General features: G+C 61.8%; 3 protein-coding genes across 3 annotated transcripts; 1 reads left to right on the forward strand and 2 right to left on the reverse strand.

The window, feature by feature from the left end:
- Positions 1–717: 717 nt before the first annotated feature.
- Positions 718–4,945, reverse strand: TWNK (twinkle mtDNA helicase; the record flags this gene model as incomplete). The annotated part of the gene is given in 6 exon segments (XM_080347368.1): positions 718–975; positions 1,633–1,774; positions 2,142–2,249; positions 2,886–3,126; positions 3,636–4,887; positions 4,889–4,945. Coding segments are annotated over 6 exon segments (2,058 nt in total).
- Positions 4,946–5,096: 151 nt separating this feature from the next.
- Positions 5,097–6,157, forward strand: MRPL43 (mitochondrial ribosomal protein L43). The gene is made up of 3 exons (XM_080347512.1): positions 5,097–5,265; positions 5,637–5,743; positions 5,881–6,157. The coding sequence occupies exons 1-3, from the start codon at positions 5,135–5,137 to the stop codon at positions 6,093–6,095; spliced, it is 453 nt and encodes a 150-aa protein (XP_080203638.1). The 5' UTR covers positions 5,097–5,134; the 3' UTR covers positions 6,096–6,157.
- Positions 6,158–7,740: 1,583 nt separating this feature from the next.
- On the reverse strand, positions 7,741–15,245 carry SEMA4G (semaphorin 4G; the record flags this gene model as incomplete). Its single annotated transcript, XM_080347686.1, has 14 exons — positions 7,741–8,597; positions 8,944–9,005; positions 9,213–9,364; positions 9,808–9,923; positions 10,010–10,232; positions 10,310–10,454; positions 10,618–10,787; positions 10,938–11,104; positions 11,294–11,407; positions 11,660–11,753; positions 12,913–13,011; positions 13,090–13,152; positions 13,717–13,865; positions 15,119–15,245. 14 exons carry the CDS (start codon positions 15,243–15,245, stop codon positions 7,741–7,743), a joined length of 2,538 nt encoding a protein of 845 aa, XP_080203812.1.
- Between the last annotated feature and the right edge of the window lie 1,439 nt (positions 15,246–16,684).

Consider the following 16,684-nt stretch of genomic DNA (forward strand, 5'->3'; position numbering starts at 1 on the left):
CCCCTGGAGAAAGGGGACAGGGAGACCCTGAGCAAAGAGGGCTGGGTGAGGCATCAGCCAAGGAGGCAGAACTGGCACGGGAGACACCAGTGGTGCCTTCAACCCACTGTGAGCAGCGATGCCACGGGGACCCCAGCTCCCACCACGTCCCACGGATAGATCACAGCTCTGGGCCGAGAGCCACCCCCAACCTCTCACACTTTCCTGCACCACCTTCCCCTCGCTGCCTTCAGCCCAGCCAGGATTGAGCCCAGAGACCCGTACCCCTGACAGGGGGTTCCCACCATGTGTCCCCCTGCACAGTCCCTCCCACCAGTGACAGCCCAGGATTTTGGCTCTGTTTTAGCTGCAGATTAACAACGTGCCACAGAAGTCCCAGAGCTGCACGTTACTCCTCCACCACTCAGCCCATGCTGACTCTATTCCCCCTGTCATGCTCTCAGGACTCAGCACCAGTATGGAGCCGTCAGCATTTGCCAAACACTCCCCCACCCCGGCACTGCTCTTCTCCAGGACAAGGCCGCCACTCCTCTCATGGTGGCCCCATGTCTCTCAGAGATACCGTGCTAGTGGTCAAGAGGTTGCTTCATGCAGGAGACAGGGACAGAGCAGCAGGTGGGTGCTGCTCCCAGGGGAGAGGGTTGGTGTACCCCAGCCCCGTGCTCTCAGCACCAGTCCCCATTCCTTCTGACAGACCAAGGAAGAGACCTGCCGGGCTCACGGCTTCTTGGAGGTTCCTGAGCCTCCCTCTGGAGATTTTTTAGCTGAAACTGCCTTCTCCTCCTTCATCTTCTTCAGCTTGACCTTGCTTTTGCTGGATGATGAGAAGGTGAGTGAGGCCTTGCTGAACTCCAGGGGGAAGACACCCACATCCCCATCAAAGCGGTTCTTGGACACCTGCAGGTAGCGCTTCCCTGGCCCCGTCACCAGCTTACGGTCCTGCAGGATGAGGACGTTGTCGGCCTCTTGGCTGGCCTGGGGGAAAGAAAACATCTCCAGGGTGGTGCTGGCAATGCAGCCAGAGTCACAGGGCTTGGAGCTGCTCACAGGCTCCTTTGAGCCCTGTTACAGGGCATCTCAGACCACAGGAACCACTCCAGCACCTCCCCACCACTGACCCCTTGTCTTCCCCTGGGACATCACAGTGACAGGTTGGGGAGAAAGGCCTGAGCTGAAGCCACAGCCCTGGGGAAATGAGGGAGCACAGGGGTGGCCATGCACACTCGGAGCATCTCCTGCCCACTGCTGCACCGTCGTGCAGCATCACAAAAGACTGTAGCACTCAGAGGGCCCATCCCTGCACCCTCCCTGGCTCCTTCTTTAATTATCTCATCCTACATCCCACTCACAGTCAATGAGCATTAATTAACTGCACCTAAAGCCTCAACAGAGCTTTAGCTGGCAAAGAGTTTGCTCCCTGTCTCCATCTCTGTACCAAGGTGTAGCCAAATCAGCATTCCACACATGCCCAAGAGGTGACCGGAGTCCTCGGGACATCCTGCCCCTCACAGCACCTTTCAGGTCCCCAGTGAAGACAAAGGGAGCTGGGAACAGCTGCCCAATGCATCCCAGCTCCCTCCTGGGAACACGCTATGCCCAAGTGACAGGAAGGGTCATCCCAACCCAGCTCACCTTGGCAGAGCCAAAGATGGAGGCCGTCTGCAGCTCCTTCTCGTCATCCTCCTTGCGGGGGTGGATGACCAGTGTGATGTGGCAGTTGTTGTCTGTGGCAAATTTGCGGAAGGCACCGACGATGTAGTCCTGGACAGCGAGCCTGCCAAGTCAGTGAGAAGGGGGTCAGTGGCTGGTACTGCCTGGGGTGGGAGGCAGGAAGGCGCTTCCAGGTTGAGCCCCACAGCAGGAAGCACCCAGGGCTCCAGGCTCACACTCCATGGGACAGGTGGGCCCTCGTGGGCAAAGAGATGGAGAGTGACATGGGTCACAGGTAACCGGCTCACCCTTCCCCACTCACATCCCCCCTGGGGCAGTGATCTCCCTTTTAACAAAACAAGGCTGCCACGCCAGTGAGGTGAGGGAGGCACAGCCAGTGTGTGTCCCCAGCACCTGCCGTGACACCCAGTGGTGCCAGCTCCAGTGACAAGGGTGGCAGAGGAAGGAGGGAGCAGCTTGAGAAGGGCTACCTGTCCACAGAGAGGTGCTCGTGTCCCATCATGAACTGGAGGTTGTCAATGACCACGTGGGTGATGTCGTACATGTAGACAGCATGCTGCATGGTGTCAATCACTGTCCTGAGTGGAGGGAGACCAGGATCAGCTGGGATCAGCCACAGGGATGCGCAGAGGTGAGAAGGGGAATGCTAAGGCAGGAACAGGGAAGGGGAATGGCAGTGGGGAGGCACCAGGCTGGTGCTGGTGACAGCTGGCCGCTGTCCACCAGGCCCTGGGCACGTCCCACCTCCACATCACCTGCACTGCAGGATGGGGCAGCCCCCTAACCAGAGGTAAGGTCAGCTGGATCAGGAGGACTCAGCTGCTGCCCACACAGCTCCTGTTCCCAGCCCATGGTGACCATCATGTCCTCCCTCCTCAGCAAATGGCAATGCTGCCAGGTGAGCAGTGTGTGGGGGGACATGTCCTGCCAGAAACAGAAGCTGATTTTGGAACGGCCAGCGAGCACAGGGACAGGTCCCTCCCCTCATCTCCACCCCAGAGGGAGGATGTGACAGTCCCTGTGACAGCAGGGATAGGGCTGGTTGAGCCACACAGTCCGCACGTGCCAAACCCAGGATGTGACCAGCCCCAATGTGCCTCCCTCCAGCCCCAAAGCCACAACCCACTGCAGGAGAAGAGCTCCAGCTCCCTACGGCCCCACAATACACGCCACAAGGAGTAAGTGCCACCAAGGAGGAAGATGTAGAACTATACTTGATGTTCTGCTGGCCATGGAAGGTCATGAAGTAGAGTGGGAGGTCCTCAAAGCGGTCAGCCCACTCATCATACAGCTCCAGCTGCTCCTCCAGGCGCCGGGTGGCAAACTGTGTCAGCATGATCTTGGCCAGACGGATGTTGTTGATCTCGAAGCTGCCCCACAGCGTGCACACCCCCTGCATGCACAGGTCCAGTGCGTACTCACTGATAAAGGTTGTCTTCCCACTGCCCGTTGGGCCTGGCAGGACAATCAGGGGAGAAATTAGGTGGAGGAGAAGATCTGACCCCTCCTGAACATGCTGGAGGCTGTTCAGAGGTGGAAATGCCGGGGAGCAGGACCAGAGCAGCCCATCCACAGCACTCCCACCACAAACAAGCAGCCAGGCTGCAGGTCCAGGTGCATGTGTGACACCTCCAGCAGGTCCATGTGGGGTGCGGGGAAGAGCTGAGCAGCTAAGAGGTGGCACAGAGAGGCCTCAGATGGTGGGGCGGTGGGTGGGAGCAGGGGGTAGGGCGCACCACTGGGCTTCTTGTGTCACCCTGGGCAGGGAGCCCACCACCACATGGGTGTGCTCAGCCACAGCGCACCCAGAAACGTGCCCCAGCCTCTCATGCATCCCCATGACAGGCTCAGCTGAAGCCATGAGCAGAAATGGACCAGGAAGACTTGTGAGGCGTCACCCCCAGCAGGGTGAAGCCACTGATGTGCCCTCTGTTGCCCCCACCCCCCAGCTGTTTGCCCATCACCTGTGAAAATGGTGAGCTCCCCTCTGCGGTGCCCTTTGAGGAGCTTGTTGAGCTCAGGGAAACGCGCCCACTTGACGCCAGCCACCTGCTCAGTGTTGACCAGCTCCCCGAACACCTCCTCGCGCAGCTGCCGGAAGGAGACGATGGATTTGTGGCTGGCGGGCAGGGCGGCGCGCAGGATCTTGGTGAGGTTCAGGTCCTGGTTCAGGGCCTCCAAGGGCCGGGGCTGCAGGTCGCCAGGGCGCACCAGGGAGCAGCGTCTGAGACCCAGCTTGCGAGCAAAGAGCTTGGCAGCTTCCCAGGAGCGCAGGTCCTCACCCAGCCACAGTGTGATGCGCTTGAACTGCTCTAGGTAGGGGAGGAGGGCAGGGGGTAAGCACGTGGCCCCCCGCGGTAGGGCCAGGCTGGCCACCCCTGTAGCTTGGTGCAGGGCCAAGGCATCCAGCTCCCACCCAGTTAAGACCAGTTCTGTGTCTCGGCGGCCAATCAGGGGCAGCCCAAAGAGATTGTGATAGGTATCGAAGCGAGGTAAAGTCTCTTCCTCATAAGCTATCGCATCCCCCTTCTTCTTTGCCCTCAAGAGCTTCAGGCCCTTCAGTGTTGCATCACGGGGGCTGAACCAGGGGAAGACAAGGGACTTGGCAGTCCTTAGGTAACGCACCCCGAAGCGTTTGAGGGTAGCGTCTGTCACCAGGGAGATGCCAAACATGGCCTTGGTCTCGTTGGTCTCTTCCTTATCCAGCAGCTCCCAGAGCGGCAGTGCCCGGTCCCAGATGCAGCGGGCATCCTCGCGAGCCTGTCGTGCATCCTCCTCTTGCTCCTCCGAGCTTGCGGGGGGAATGCCGCGGTGCCGCAGCTCCACGTTGGCCTGGAAGTCCTGCCAAGTGCCCTCGGCCAGGGTGGCCGTGCACAAAAAGCTGCCTGTTGTCTTGTCAATGAAAAGCGTGAACGGGGTGCTGGCAGGCGGCGGCTGCTCGTCCCGGCCGCCGGTGAAGAGGCTGGGGGTGTGCAGGCAGCTGTACCCGTCGTGGAAGGGGATGCCCTGGGTGCGCAGGTACTGCCGGATCTCGGTGATGGAGACGGAGGGCACGGGCCCCTCGGGGGAGGGCAGCACGTCCTTCTTGTAGCGCCGCTGGGTGAGGCGGCCCGGCACCCCGGGACTCAGGGCGGCTCCTTTGCTCCTCACAGCCCCGCACAACAGCGGCAGGAGGCGGCCGGCGGCTCTGCAGGGCCGCAGGGGCACCAGCGCCATCCCGCCCGCGCCCGCCCGCGCCGCCCTGGCACCCACCCGCGGCGCTGCCGACCCGCATGGGCGCCGGCCCCGTGAAACCTCGGCCCCCGGCCCCGCGGCGCTCAGGCCGCCCCGCTCACGTGGAGCCCCACGGACGCCGCCATTGCCCGGCCCCGCCGCCGCCGCGCTCAGCGCGTCACATCCGGGAGAGGCCGGAAGCGGATGTTTCCCGCTCCCCGCGCGTTCCGGGTCCGGGTGAGGCGGCACCATGACGGCGCGCGGGTCCGCCAGCCGGTTCCTGACCGCCGTCCTGCACAACGGCGTGGGCCGCTACGTGCGGCAGCTGCAGCGCCTCCAGCTCCTCTTCAGCCCCACCGCGGCCGACTCCCGCGGCGCCAGGTACCGCCGGAGTCACCCCGACTGCTGTCCCCGACCGCCGGGGATGCGGACGGAGCGGCCTGGCGAGCCCTGACCTCTGACCCGGTGAGGGAGGGGCCTACGAGAAGCTGCGGTGACCTCTGACCCGTGTGCGTAGGGAAGGTGCTGCTGGTCTGTGACCCGCTCGGGGGGCGGGGCAGGGGCCGTGACCCCCGGCGGTGACGCTGCTGACCCCTGACCTCTGAACCCGGCTGCGTGCTGACCCCTGACCTGCAGAGGGCACAGCCCCGCCCTCTGCGCGGGGACCACTGCCCGAGCGGGGGTGACCCCACCCGTGACCTCTGCTCTGGCTGTGGTGACCTCTGACCCCGCTGACGTCCCCACCCCCACAGGCAGTTCGTGGAAGAGGAAGCGCTGGACTTCGCCCGGCGACACCCCGATGTGGTCCTGTACGTCAGCCCGCGGCCGGGGCTGGCCCCCTCGCTGCTGGCCGAGTACCGTGAGTGTGGGAGCTGGGGCTTGCGGGGCAGGACGGGGACTGGCCCTGCCCAGCTCCCCGAGCCAGGGGAGCAGCAGCCGCCCCCCGGGGGCTGCAGGGTGGGGGGACACCGGCCTGACCCCGTCGCTCTGCCGCAGTGAACGGGACAGTGCGGGAGGAGCTGATTGCCAGCAAGACAAGCGAGGAGATCGTGCAGTTGGCCACCAAGCTGGCCGGCCAGTCCGGCCTCGACATCATCCGCATCCGCAAGCCCTTCCACACCGACAACCCCAGCGTGCAGGGCCAGTGGCACCCGCTCACCAACAAACCCTCCGCCCTCACCGTCCAGGGCCCGCGGCTGCAGCCCAAATAAAGCCTCTGCCCCCCACCTTGCGCCTCCACATCTATCCCTCCTCCCGCTGTCCCACATCCAAAGAGAGATACTGCCGCAATGTGTCCAGACAGAGCCGCGTTTATTGCTGGGGGCGTGTAGGGCTGCGCATAAGGGGTGCCGCGTACGGAGGGTGATGCCCCTTATTGGGGGCAGCTGTGCTTGGGGGTGGCTTATCCCCCCAGCAGCAAAAATGAAGGTGGAGGCAGGACAGGGGAGCCCAGGGGTCCGGCTCTTGGCTTTTCCCACTAAGCCTTGCTCTTCTCAGGGAGAAGGGCCTGGGCTCCCCCTGTTATGGACCCCTGGGGCTGCTGCCTCCTCCTGCCCCCCTTGCAGGGCTGAGCTCCAGGTGATGTGCTGATCCTGGCAATGAACAGGGTGGGAACACACACAGCCCCCAGCATGTCTGTCCTGGTGTCACCACCCTGTCCCAGGGCACAACACGTTCTTGTCACCACAGTCCCTCGGGTTCCCTCAGGAGGCGGCAGGAGCAGAGGTAGTTGGGGGGATTTAGGGACAGTGGCTGCCCCTGGAAAGTGCCATGAAGAGCATGAGTCCCCAGAGGGAGCCAGGCCCTGGTCCAGGTCTGTGTGAGGACATTCCCCCTCTCACGTGTTGTCCCACAGGTCACAGGGCTGTGCCTGAACCCCAGGTCACCAACGGCACCACATGGGAGAGCAGAAATGTGGTGCTGTGGCTGCTGTGGAGATGTGGGTGCTGTCCTGGTCCCTCACCATGCTGCAGAGCATAGTGGTGGCTGCTGCCTCTGCTGCTGGTGCATCTTGTTGCTGGCTGCTGCTGCATCCCGCTCTTCCCTGCAGTGCCCTGGAGGGAGCCAGCAGAGCCCTGTCAGGGTTGAGGGCCCTGGTGGTGCCACCTCCCCAGGTACCCAGCCCCGCATTTCACCTGGCATCCCCTTGCAGTGGGCACACGCCCCTCCAACAGCTGCTCCAGGGCATTTGGGACATGGGCTCCGCACCCCAGCTCCATCCCTCGCTGAACCATCCTCTTCCTGAAAGGAAACCCTTGGAGGCAGATGTGGGGGAGCAGGCAGGGGCTGGCAGCCAGTCAGGCCACCCCTCACATGTGTTTGCAGCCCCCCTCCTGCAGCTGGGGGAACCTGCTCTGCCCCACACTGGGAAGGGACCCTGCACCATGTGAGAGGCACAGGCACCTCAGCGTAGCCCCCAGCCCCACTCCCAGCTCCTTACCCACCTCTCAGCAGCCATCCAGCTCCAGCGCACCGAGGGATGCCCAGCAGGGCTGCCCGAGTCCATGCGTCCACAACAGTGTCTCACACCTGGATGGACAGACAGACAGAAACTCTCCCTCGCCCCGGTGTCCACCTTTAGCCAGGTGCCAGCTTCTGCCTCCAGCTTGTGGCTGCCATCGGTGGGTTTTTATACATAAATAGAGCTCCCAAATTTAAATAGATTCTTTTCTTTTTTTTCTGTACAGTGAGTCTCAAAAGTGAGTGAAAAGCCGAAGGAATGGCTGAGCCCAGGCCCGGCCTGGCTCTGCCATCCGGGAGGTAGTTTTGCCCAAGTCTTGTAACACTGCTGGCAGGGGGTGGGAAAAGGGGCCAGATGGAGGGGGGGTCCCGCTGGCAGGATCCCCCCCCCGACCCCTACACGGAGCTCTCGTCCAGCTTCTCCACCAGCTGCGTGTGTTTCCGCTTCTCTAGGATCTTGCTGAGCTCCTCAGTGAAGGACGCGCTGTAGAGCGGGGAGGCCAGTGGCTCCTCTTGCTGCTGCAGCAACATGTAGCTGTTGCCATTCATCTTGCGCAGGACGCTGGGCAGAGCCCCCACACCGTTGGTGAGCTCGGCTGGCAGCGGTGGTGGTGCCGGCAGCGGGGGCACGGTGACCGGCATCTCCTTCACCGGGGAGGTGGCAGCCGTGGGTGCCTCGCCAGGGATGATCCGCAAGCAGCCGTCGGGGTAGGCGAGCCCTTCTTCATCCTCCTCCTCCTCCTCCCGGCGGCCCTTGCGCAGGCAGTTGGCCGAGACAGTCTGCAGCTCCACACTGGCCGGCCGTGGCTCCCCCAGCACGTACTTGCCCTTGCGCTTCTCCAGGCAGGAGACGTAGAGGAGGACAGTGCTGAGCACGGCACACAGCACCACCAAGGCGACGATGGCGGACACATAGGCCACCTTCACATCACCGGCCGCCTGGCTGGCGGCGTGGGGCCGTGGGGCAGTCGTGGCGCCGTGGAGCAGCTCAGGCAGCACGGTGAGGCTGTAGGCAGCCAGCAGTGTCTGCAGTCCCCGCTCCTCCCCATAGCAGCGGTACTCGCCACTGTGCTGGGGCAGTGTGTCTGTCACCAGCAGCCCGTCCACCCCGACGCGCAGCCGGTCCTGCCCCATGGCTGGCACCTTGCTGCCGTTCAGCAGCCAGACGGCCCGGGCCAGGTTGGAGCGCTGGTCACAGGGCAGCAGCACGTCATCCCCCCGCAGCACCGTCCGGTTCTTCCACAGCAGGGAGCCTGCGGGGACACACAGCACCTCACACCTGGCCCGGACAACCTAAGGGACACTGGCATCCCCTGTGGTCCCGAGGGGTGGCACAGGATATATAGCAAGTGATGGGATGAGAGGAAATGGCCACAGTTGCACCAGGGAGGTTTAGATTGGATATTAGGGTTGTCAGGCATTGGAACGGGCTGCTCAGGGCAGTGGTGGAACCATCATCCCTGCAGGTGTTTAAAAGATGCAGAGATGAGGTTCTTAGGGATGTGGTTTAGTGCCAGTGTTGGGTTAACAGTTGGACTTGATGATCTTGAGGGTCTCTTCCAACCAAAATAATTCCGTGATTCTATTCTATGAACTCACCCCGCCCAGAGCTGCTCCGGCATCCCTTGTTGCCGCTCTGGATGTCCTGCACCAGCCCCGTCCTGCAAGACATGGGGGGCTTCAGCCATGCAGCCCTCAGCTGAGCCCACCCTGATGGGGTCACAGCCACTGGCAGACCTGCTGCTGGATGCCAGACCCTTGGGGGTGGCACTGGGGTGACCATGCCATGGGGTGACATGCAGCAGCATGGGATGGGGCAGGTGGGAGGCTGGTGGGGCCCCTCCTCGGGACAGGCAGCCTGTTCCTACCTGTCAGCAGTGGCGGTGGTGCGGCAGCCCCGGCCGTCCCAGGCGCAGTAGGGGTCCCGGGCGAGGATGCAGTCGTAGCAGGAGATGTACCTGTCGCAGGAGGCCAGGGGCACCTGCAGGACCCCACTGGCTGCCCCCACGTACAGGCTCCGCTAGGAGAAAAGGGCTGGCTCAGCATGGGGTGGCTGGGCCGTGGGGTACCCCATGGTGCTCAGAGATCCCCACAGAACAGTTCTCCCTTGGTGGGGGTGCATGGGGCCAGGCCCTCAGCTCCAGTTGGTGCTGACAGCTGTGGCTGGCACATGTCAAGGAGGTGGTGGCCAGGCTGGTGCCTGACCCCCAGGCTGCTCCGTGGGGCTTTGGCATGTATCCCAAGCTGGACTGACCCAGGAGTTGTGTCCCTCCCACCCCCAAACAGCCCAACAGCAGCTCCACAGCACAAACATGTCCTGTGCATGGTGTCCCTCCACTTCCCGAGCAACCCAATCTTGTTGAAGATGCCCCTGCTCATTGCAGGGGGATCAGAATAGATGACTTTTGAAGGTCCCTTCCAACCCAAACTATTCTATGATTCTATGACTCTTCTACCCCTCACCTGGGCATGGGAGATCACCAGGCTCTCCACGGGCTGTGGGTCCCTAAACACCTGCACCTCCTCCATGATGTGGATGCTGGAACCCACCACCACGGCCTTGTGGATCCAGCCGTCCCCTGAAGAGCAGAGCCGGGGAGTCAAGAGGGAGTGTGGGGTGTTCCCACTGCCCAGCAGAGACCCAGGAAATTCATCCTGTGCTCACCTGTCCCCATGAAGAGCACATCGTAGGAATGGCCATCAAGAGCCCGCACCCTGTCCACGGCCAGCTGGCTGTAGGCCACGTTCTTCTTCACCAACAGTGGCCCCCCGCCTGCCGGCTTCACCTCCTCGAACATCAGCGGGTGCAGCTTGATGAAGTCCAGGACGCTGTTGGGCAGGTCCTGCGAGGAGTTGTAACCCTTCCTGCGGGAGCGGTCCGTGATGCACTGCCCAGGGGAGATGGGGGATCAGAAGGGGATGCGACTGTTCCCCAGCACCCCGCTCTGCATCCCTGGGCACTCACGGAGCCAGGCCGGGGCTCAGGCACCACGCCGTCGTAGCGGGACCACTTGCGAGCCGAGTCCTGGTACTCCATGTAGGGGCCCTCAAAGGCATGCTGCACTGCCGAGATGCTGTAGCGGCACACAGCTGAGGCCTCCATGGTCCTCCTGTGGGGCAGAGCCCTGCCTGAGCCTGGGCAGACACTCAGGTGCTCGCCACCATTGCACCCCCGGGTGCTCATCACCCGCCTGCACATCCCCTTGAGCATCTCCAGTCCCCTCCACACCGCAGAGTCTTAGCCTCAGCCGTTTTGAGCTCTGCCCTGCTCACCACTGTGCCGAGAGGGTGAAGGCAGCATAGAAGACAGTGCTGGTCCAGCCGCCCCCGTCCAGGCTGCAGACGCTGCGCAGCACCTCGTAGTAGGGGATGTAGCACACCAGGCGTGCCTTCATGAAGGACGTCCACTTGCGCTGCAGGATCTTCTTCCCCCCCACGTCACTCTGGGAGGGCACAGGAAGCGTTTCTGCACGGGCTGGTGGGGTTGTGTGTCCCCCTCTGCCCATGCCTTGGTTTCCCCCAAGGTGCAGGCAAACAACTCCTGCTGCCAGGAGGAGCAGAACTTGGCTCCCTGTGGCTGGGGACATGCCTACCTTGCAGACACGGGCCACCCGGGCCACTCGGGCCACCTGGCTCTTGTCAAAGAAGGATGTGGTCTCCTCGCCTGCCCGCTCCGTGAAGAAGTAGTAGATTTTGTCATCGTCACCCACAGGGCTGTCTTTGCTTTCCCGGACCAGCACAGAGGCCACAAACTCAGCATCTGGGGAACGCAGAGCGAAAGGCAGAGATCAGCGACCCGCCATGGGATGGGGGATTCCCTTCCTGCCTCGGTTTGCTCTCATGGCAAACCACAAAGGACCCCAGGGCCAGCCTCCACCCTCCCCGAGGTGATCCACAGCATCCCACGGCCCATGACACTGGTCCTGGGAGGGGGACGGAGATGTCTCACCGTTCAGCCAGTGCAGCGGTGACTCCTCTGTCTTCAGCGGCCGCTGGTGCAGGTTCCTCCGGATATCGGGGAGGCTCCGAAATTCGTAGCGTGTGGCCGTGTACAAGCCGCCATCTGGGTAGAGCAGACACCTGTCAGCATGGCCCCACAACCTGGGGACAGTGGGGACAGCCCCAAAAGCCACCAGCATCTCAATGCCCCAGGCAGAGAAGGAGGAAAAGGAGGAGGAGGACCAGGTCCTGGCTTGCTAAGCCCCAGCATGCAGAACCCACCCAGCTCAGGACCCCCCATATGGATGCTTGGGATGGGACCAGGATCGGTGGCTTCCCACATGTCCCTGCCAGCCCTGGGAAAGGTGCTGCTTACCCACGATGAGGCCAGTGTAGCCACGGGCAGGGTCGTATGGGCATTTCTCCTTGCCTTCCTCAAAGTGGGATGGCAACGTGAACCTGTCAGCATCCTTGAGCGGGGAGAGGGGACAGGGTTAGACAGGAGGAGACAGACCGGCCTCACCTGCCAGCCCCAGGCTCTCTGCAGAGGCTGCTAGTGGGGACGAAGCGATGCCCATGCCTGTGTCATTGTCTAGGCAATACAACCCCCCCCCCGGCATCCTCCAGCTGGTCAGAAACCACATGGACACCCAGACCCACTGCCAAGGGCATGGAGAGGGCACGGGGGGAAGCAGAGCCCTGACTTCCCACTTTGGCATCGTGTGGGCACCAGGCAGGAGCCAGCGCAGCCGATGTTCTGGGGCTGTACCTGGCCAGCAGATGCCGCCCAGCCTGGCTGGGTCCCCAGGGGACATCCCTGTCACGGCAGAAGTTATTTTCTTTGGGGTTTGCAGTTCAAAGCGTGTCAAATAATGACGAGGCCCTTCCAGCTTTGCAGCTTCGCTGCCAGATTCCCAGGGCGTGTGATGGCCAAACCGGACAGGTAGCACCGCCGTGGGAATGGGCACAGCCCCTCTCGGGCTCCCCAGCCACACTGGGGACATGGCTCCAGGCCCCTTTGTCCCCCAGCTCAGGGAGGGAGGTGGGCAAAGGGCAGCTGAGTCACTGAGAAGCCACTACACAGGGGTGAAAGTCCCACTGCTGGGGGACGTGGCTGCCCCTGGTCACTCTACTGTGAGTTACAGCCACACGGCGACATCCAGCACAGGAAATTCTTGTGGAGGGGCCGCTGAGTCAGCCCCACCACTGTCACCCTCCCTGCCACCGTCACCTTCCCATGCCACTGGCCCTCAACTGATCAGCAGCCCCTGCTTTGGGAAGGAACCCTGCAACAGCAGGGGCTGGGGACCAGCTCCAGTGCAGGCATGTCCCACTTCCCAACATGTTATCCCCACAGCCATCCCCAGCCATCTTGCTATGGGGTCAGAGTCCAACCCCAGCACCGGAATGGGGACTTTGTGCATCTGCATCACAGTGGCTGTCCCCAAACAACCCACCCCACAGCCTGGGGCTCACTCACTACCCCCTGAGCTGGGAAAGGGCTGGGACAGGGGCAGAAACAGTGTGGGGATGTGGATGGAGGTGGTGGGAGAGGACAGGGGCTGTGCCACCCCAGGGTGACGCGGTGGCAGGGGACAGGTGACAGCCATGGGGCCAAGCAGTACTCACGACGGTGGCACAGAGCGGGTGGAAGGCGTAGGTGCCACAGGCATAGAGGTGGGTGCTGTTCAGGCGCTGCAGGAACCGCACGTGGTTGAAGCACTCAGTCTGCAGAGGGGGAGGACAGGCATCACCACGTGGGGAAAGTGGCAGTAGCCCCCCCCAGAATGCCCCCACCAGCTCTACCTTGTTGTTTTTGCCCTTCTGCAGGCAGTCCATCTGCTTCTCCGGAGAGGCTTCCCAGTGGATCTGCAAGGGGAAGATGGACTGTCACTGTGTGACCTCGCATCACTGCAGGGTCCCCCCATCACTGCAGGCTCCAACCTCTGCCAGACCCACTCGAGATACTAAAATCCTCTCTTCTATTTAGAGAGGGGACAGCTGGTTAGAGCAGGAGACAGCACCCTGCCCGCATCGCTCCAGCCCAGGGCGAGAGCGGTCCCACACCCCGACCTGTGGGCAGAAACCCCAGAGCACCTGCAGAAGCCTGGAGGATTTTGAGGTGTCCTTCCTGGGGGAGCAAAGGGGTGTGCTTCCCCCTCTGCCCCTTGTCCAGTCGGGATGTCCCTGCACCAGGCAGCTCTGAACTTTGGGACACATCCCACCACTGTCCTCACGCTGCCTGGCTGAGGAGAAGGACCAGGCACCCACAGGGGAGCTGGGGACAAAGCTGGGGACAGAGCTAGGAACAGCACCTCCAGGCAAGGCCTGAGATGGTGAGCAAGGACAGGGTGGCCACGATGTGGGCAGGGACCTAGGCAGCGCAGGACAGGAGGGGACAAGCAGGCCGTGGTGGGCAGAGGCTGGGCTCACCGTGCGGTGGGAGCCATCGGCCACGTCACTGGAGTTGAGGGCGAAGATGGCTCCCCGGGCGCCCACGTAGAGAATGCCCTGGTCGTCCTCCAGCAGCAGGGTGCTGTAGTTGAGGCTGCGCCCACTGAAGCGCCGGACACCTGAGAGTTCTGCAAAGGGAACAGGGGGACTGATGCAGGTCCCCGGGGCAGGCAGGCTGCAAGCCACCAGGAAAAGACAGAGGATGGAGCCACAAGTGGGTGGGAAGTCACCCAGCGAGGTTATCGGGCAGATGGTGCCAGGTGCCAGCAGTTACAGCAGGAAGAAAGGGAGAGGGGAGGTTTGGTAGGAGGTAAAAGGCACTAATTGGGCTAGAGCTCACAGGAGAAATCTCGTCCTGCTAATTAGAACAGCAGCTCCAGGTAGAAGCTGTAATGCCCATGCTCAGCACAGACCTGCCACACTGTTTGGGGAACTGCTAGAGGAAGTGAAAACACACCGGCAGCCACCTCAGCTCTCAACCAAACCCAGCCAGCCCAAAAGGGAGGATGCAAAACACCTGAACCAAAACTGATGTGCAAGGGGAGGGCTCCTGCAACAAGGCTGGGTGCTCCCTGCCCACCCCGATGGAGAAACCATCCAATTTAGGGTGCTCAGAAGTGTGAGGGGGGACTCAGCCTTGGCCAGAGAGACCCCAAGCCAGGCTCAGATCCTCGTGCTGCAGAAGGAGAAAGTACCATGGAGCTTGGGACCCCAGAGGCAGCTGGAGAGAGAACGACCCCCCTGAAAGGAGTCATTGCTTGAGGAGAACAGGGCAGCCCAACTGCAAATGAAACCCTCTCCCGCCACTGACCAATGAGCTGAGCCTCACTAACGAGGTCAAGAATGTCCTGTGGGTGCCCAAGACACGATGACACTGTGGGGCTCGCTGACACCACGGAGGCTGGAGGACAAGAGCCCAGTGGCAATTAGAGACAATATGGCATAAATCTCCCTGCCAACTATTTGGTCCAGGAGAGCCCAGCCTGGGTGCGATGCACAGCTCAGCTCACCCCCCACGGGCTGCTGGGCAGGGCTGGGGGCTGGCCCAGGCTGCGTCCCTGCATGTCCTTGTTCCCCCCTGGCTTTGGAGGAGATGCCTTTGCCCTGCTCCAACCTGTGGGGCGGGTGAGTTGGGATGGAGGTCAAAGAGAAACAAGTTGCTTTGGTGGCACCATGTCTGGCACAAGCTATGTCTGGGCATGCAACAGCACACAGCCATGAGGGCTTCAATTCCTGGAGCCCAGAGAACCAGAGGCCCCCCTGTAGCTACCCCCATCCTGAGCCCCCCTGCTCTAAGAGGTTAGTGAACGCTGGATGCAGCCACGTTGCACCAAACCAGGTGCCAGCAGAATCCTAAACCTCACTGCCACCACCCCCTTACCGTCAAAGGTGACTGTTGTCCTGGGGGTGGCATCCAGGTCAGTGGCAGACCGCCGTGACGGGTAGCCCATCGCCGCCACTGCCGCCATGAAGAGAGTCATCAGGAGATGGGCCGTGCTGCTGCTCATCTTCACTCTCCCCCGGCCAGGGCAGCCGCCCAGCCCGCTGCCGACAGCCCGGCACAGCTGATCCTTGGGACGGGCTCCCCAGCTCCCCAGGATGGGGCCAGCCACCAAACCCTCCTGAAACACAGAGCACCGCGTCAGACGCTCCCGCCGTTCCCAGAACCTCATGAGTAAGTGGGCTTGGGAAGGAGCTGGACGCACACATGCATGGACACTTGACCGGGCACGGCCTCAGCCCAGGGATGGCTTCAGGGAAAAGCAAGCCCTCATTTGCCAAAGGGGAAACTGAGGCACAGCACAAGGCATCCAGCCTGCAGCCAGCCCAGGGCATGGACGTGAGCGTGAGCAGTGTGACCACTCCTGTGGTCACTTGCTGAGCGCTTGGCTCGGTTGCTCGGAGGCTCATTTTCCTCCAGGTCCGCTCCTCCTTCCTTCGCTCCCAGCCATCTCTTCCTGCAGCTCCACCTGACCGAAGGACACGCATCAGCAGAGCCAGCTGATGCCCCACTGCATTCTCACACCCAAAAAGCAGGCACATTCACCCCAAAAGCAGAGAGCAGGGCTTGGGGCCAAGCCCTTCTGGGGGTCTCTGGGCACACTGGGGTACCCCAAGCCCTGCTCCCTGGAGCAGCTGTGGTGTGACAGGCGGTGGGATGCCTCTCAGGGAGCCCAAGCACTCTGCTCCTGTCCAAAAGTATGGCTGGCTGTCTCCTGCCCCACAAGATAATTGTCCCCAGAGTTTTGCCCCTCTGAAATTATGAGATTTCCGAGGACAAAGGTGCAGGGAAGGATGCCTCAGGCACACAGCAACACGAGGGGAAGGAAAACTCATAGGAACCAGTTGGCATCTTCATCAAGTCTTTTCAAGCGAGAACAGTTCCCCCTCCACAATGTTTTTCCACAAGGTTTCTGTTTCTCTTTCATCCCAAGCTGCCTTGAAGCTCAGTATCCACCTCGGCTCTTGTTTTCATGCATCTGATCCCTCCCAAATAATCCCCCACCTCTCCCGGCGGCGTCAAGCAAAGCCACCGGCTCATTTTGTAGGTGCTAAGGAGGAAGGAATCAACTGGGTATCTCTGAGCAGGAGAGCTTCCCATAAGCAATCAGAACCTATATGTTTGCTTAGTTTTGGTTTGTATTTTTTGTTTTAAGATATATATAAAGCAAATACCTGGCCCTGTAGAGAAGCTGTTCAAACACGCTTGCTGCAGATGGTTTCCCTGAAGCAAATACCTCGCCAGGTCACAGGCAGAGGGGAGGTAAACCCAAAGTAAAACGAAAGCGGAAAGGGCTTTTGGGGCTCAAAAGGAGAAGTGAGGGGCTGGATGTGGGGTCCAGCCACAGTCCTGGAGCCTGCACTAAACCGCTGTTTCCCTCAGGGAGGTCCAGACCCAGACCTTGCACCTGCGCTGGCTGCTGCCCCAGAGCATCCCCAGGGTGGG

The sequence above is a fragment of the Nesoenas mayeri genome, assembly GCF_963082525.1.
Source record: "Nesoenas mayeri genome assembly, chromosome: 7".
NCBI lineage: Eukaryota > Metazoa > Chordata > Aves > Columbiformes > Columbidae > Nesoenas > Nesoenas mayeri.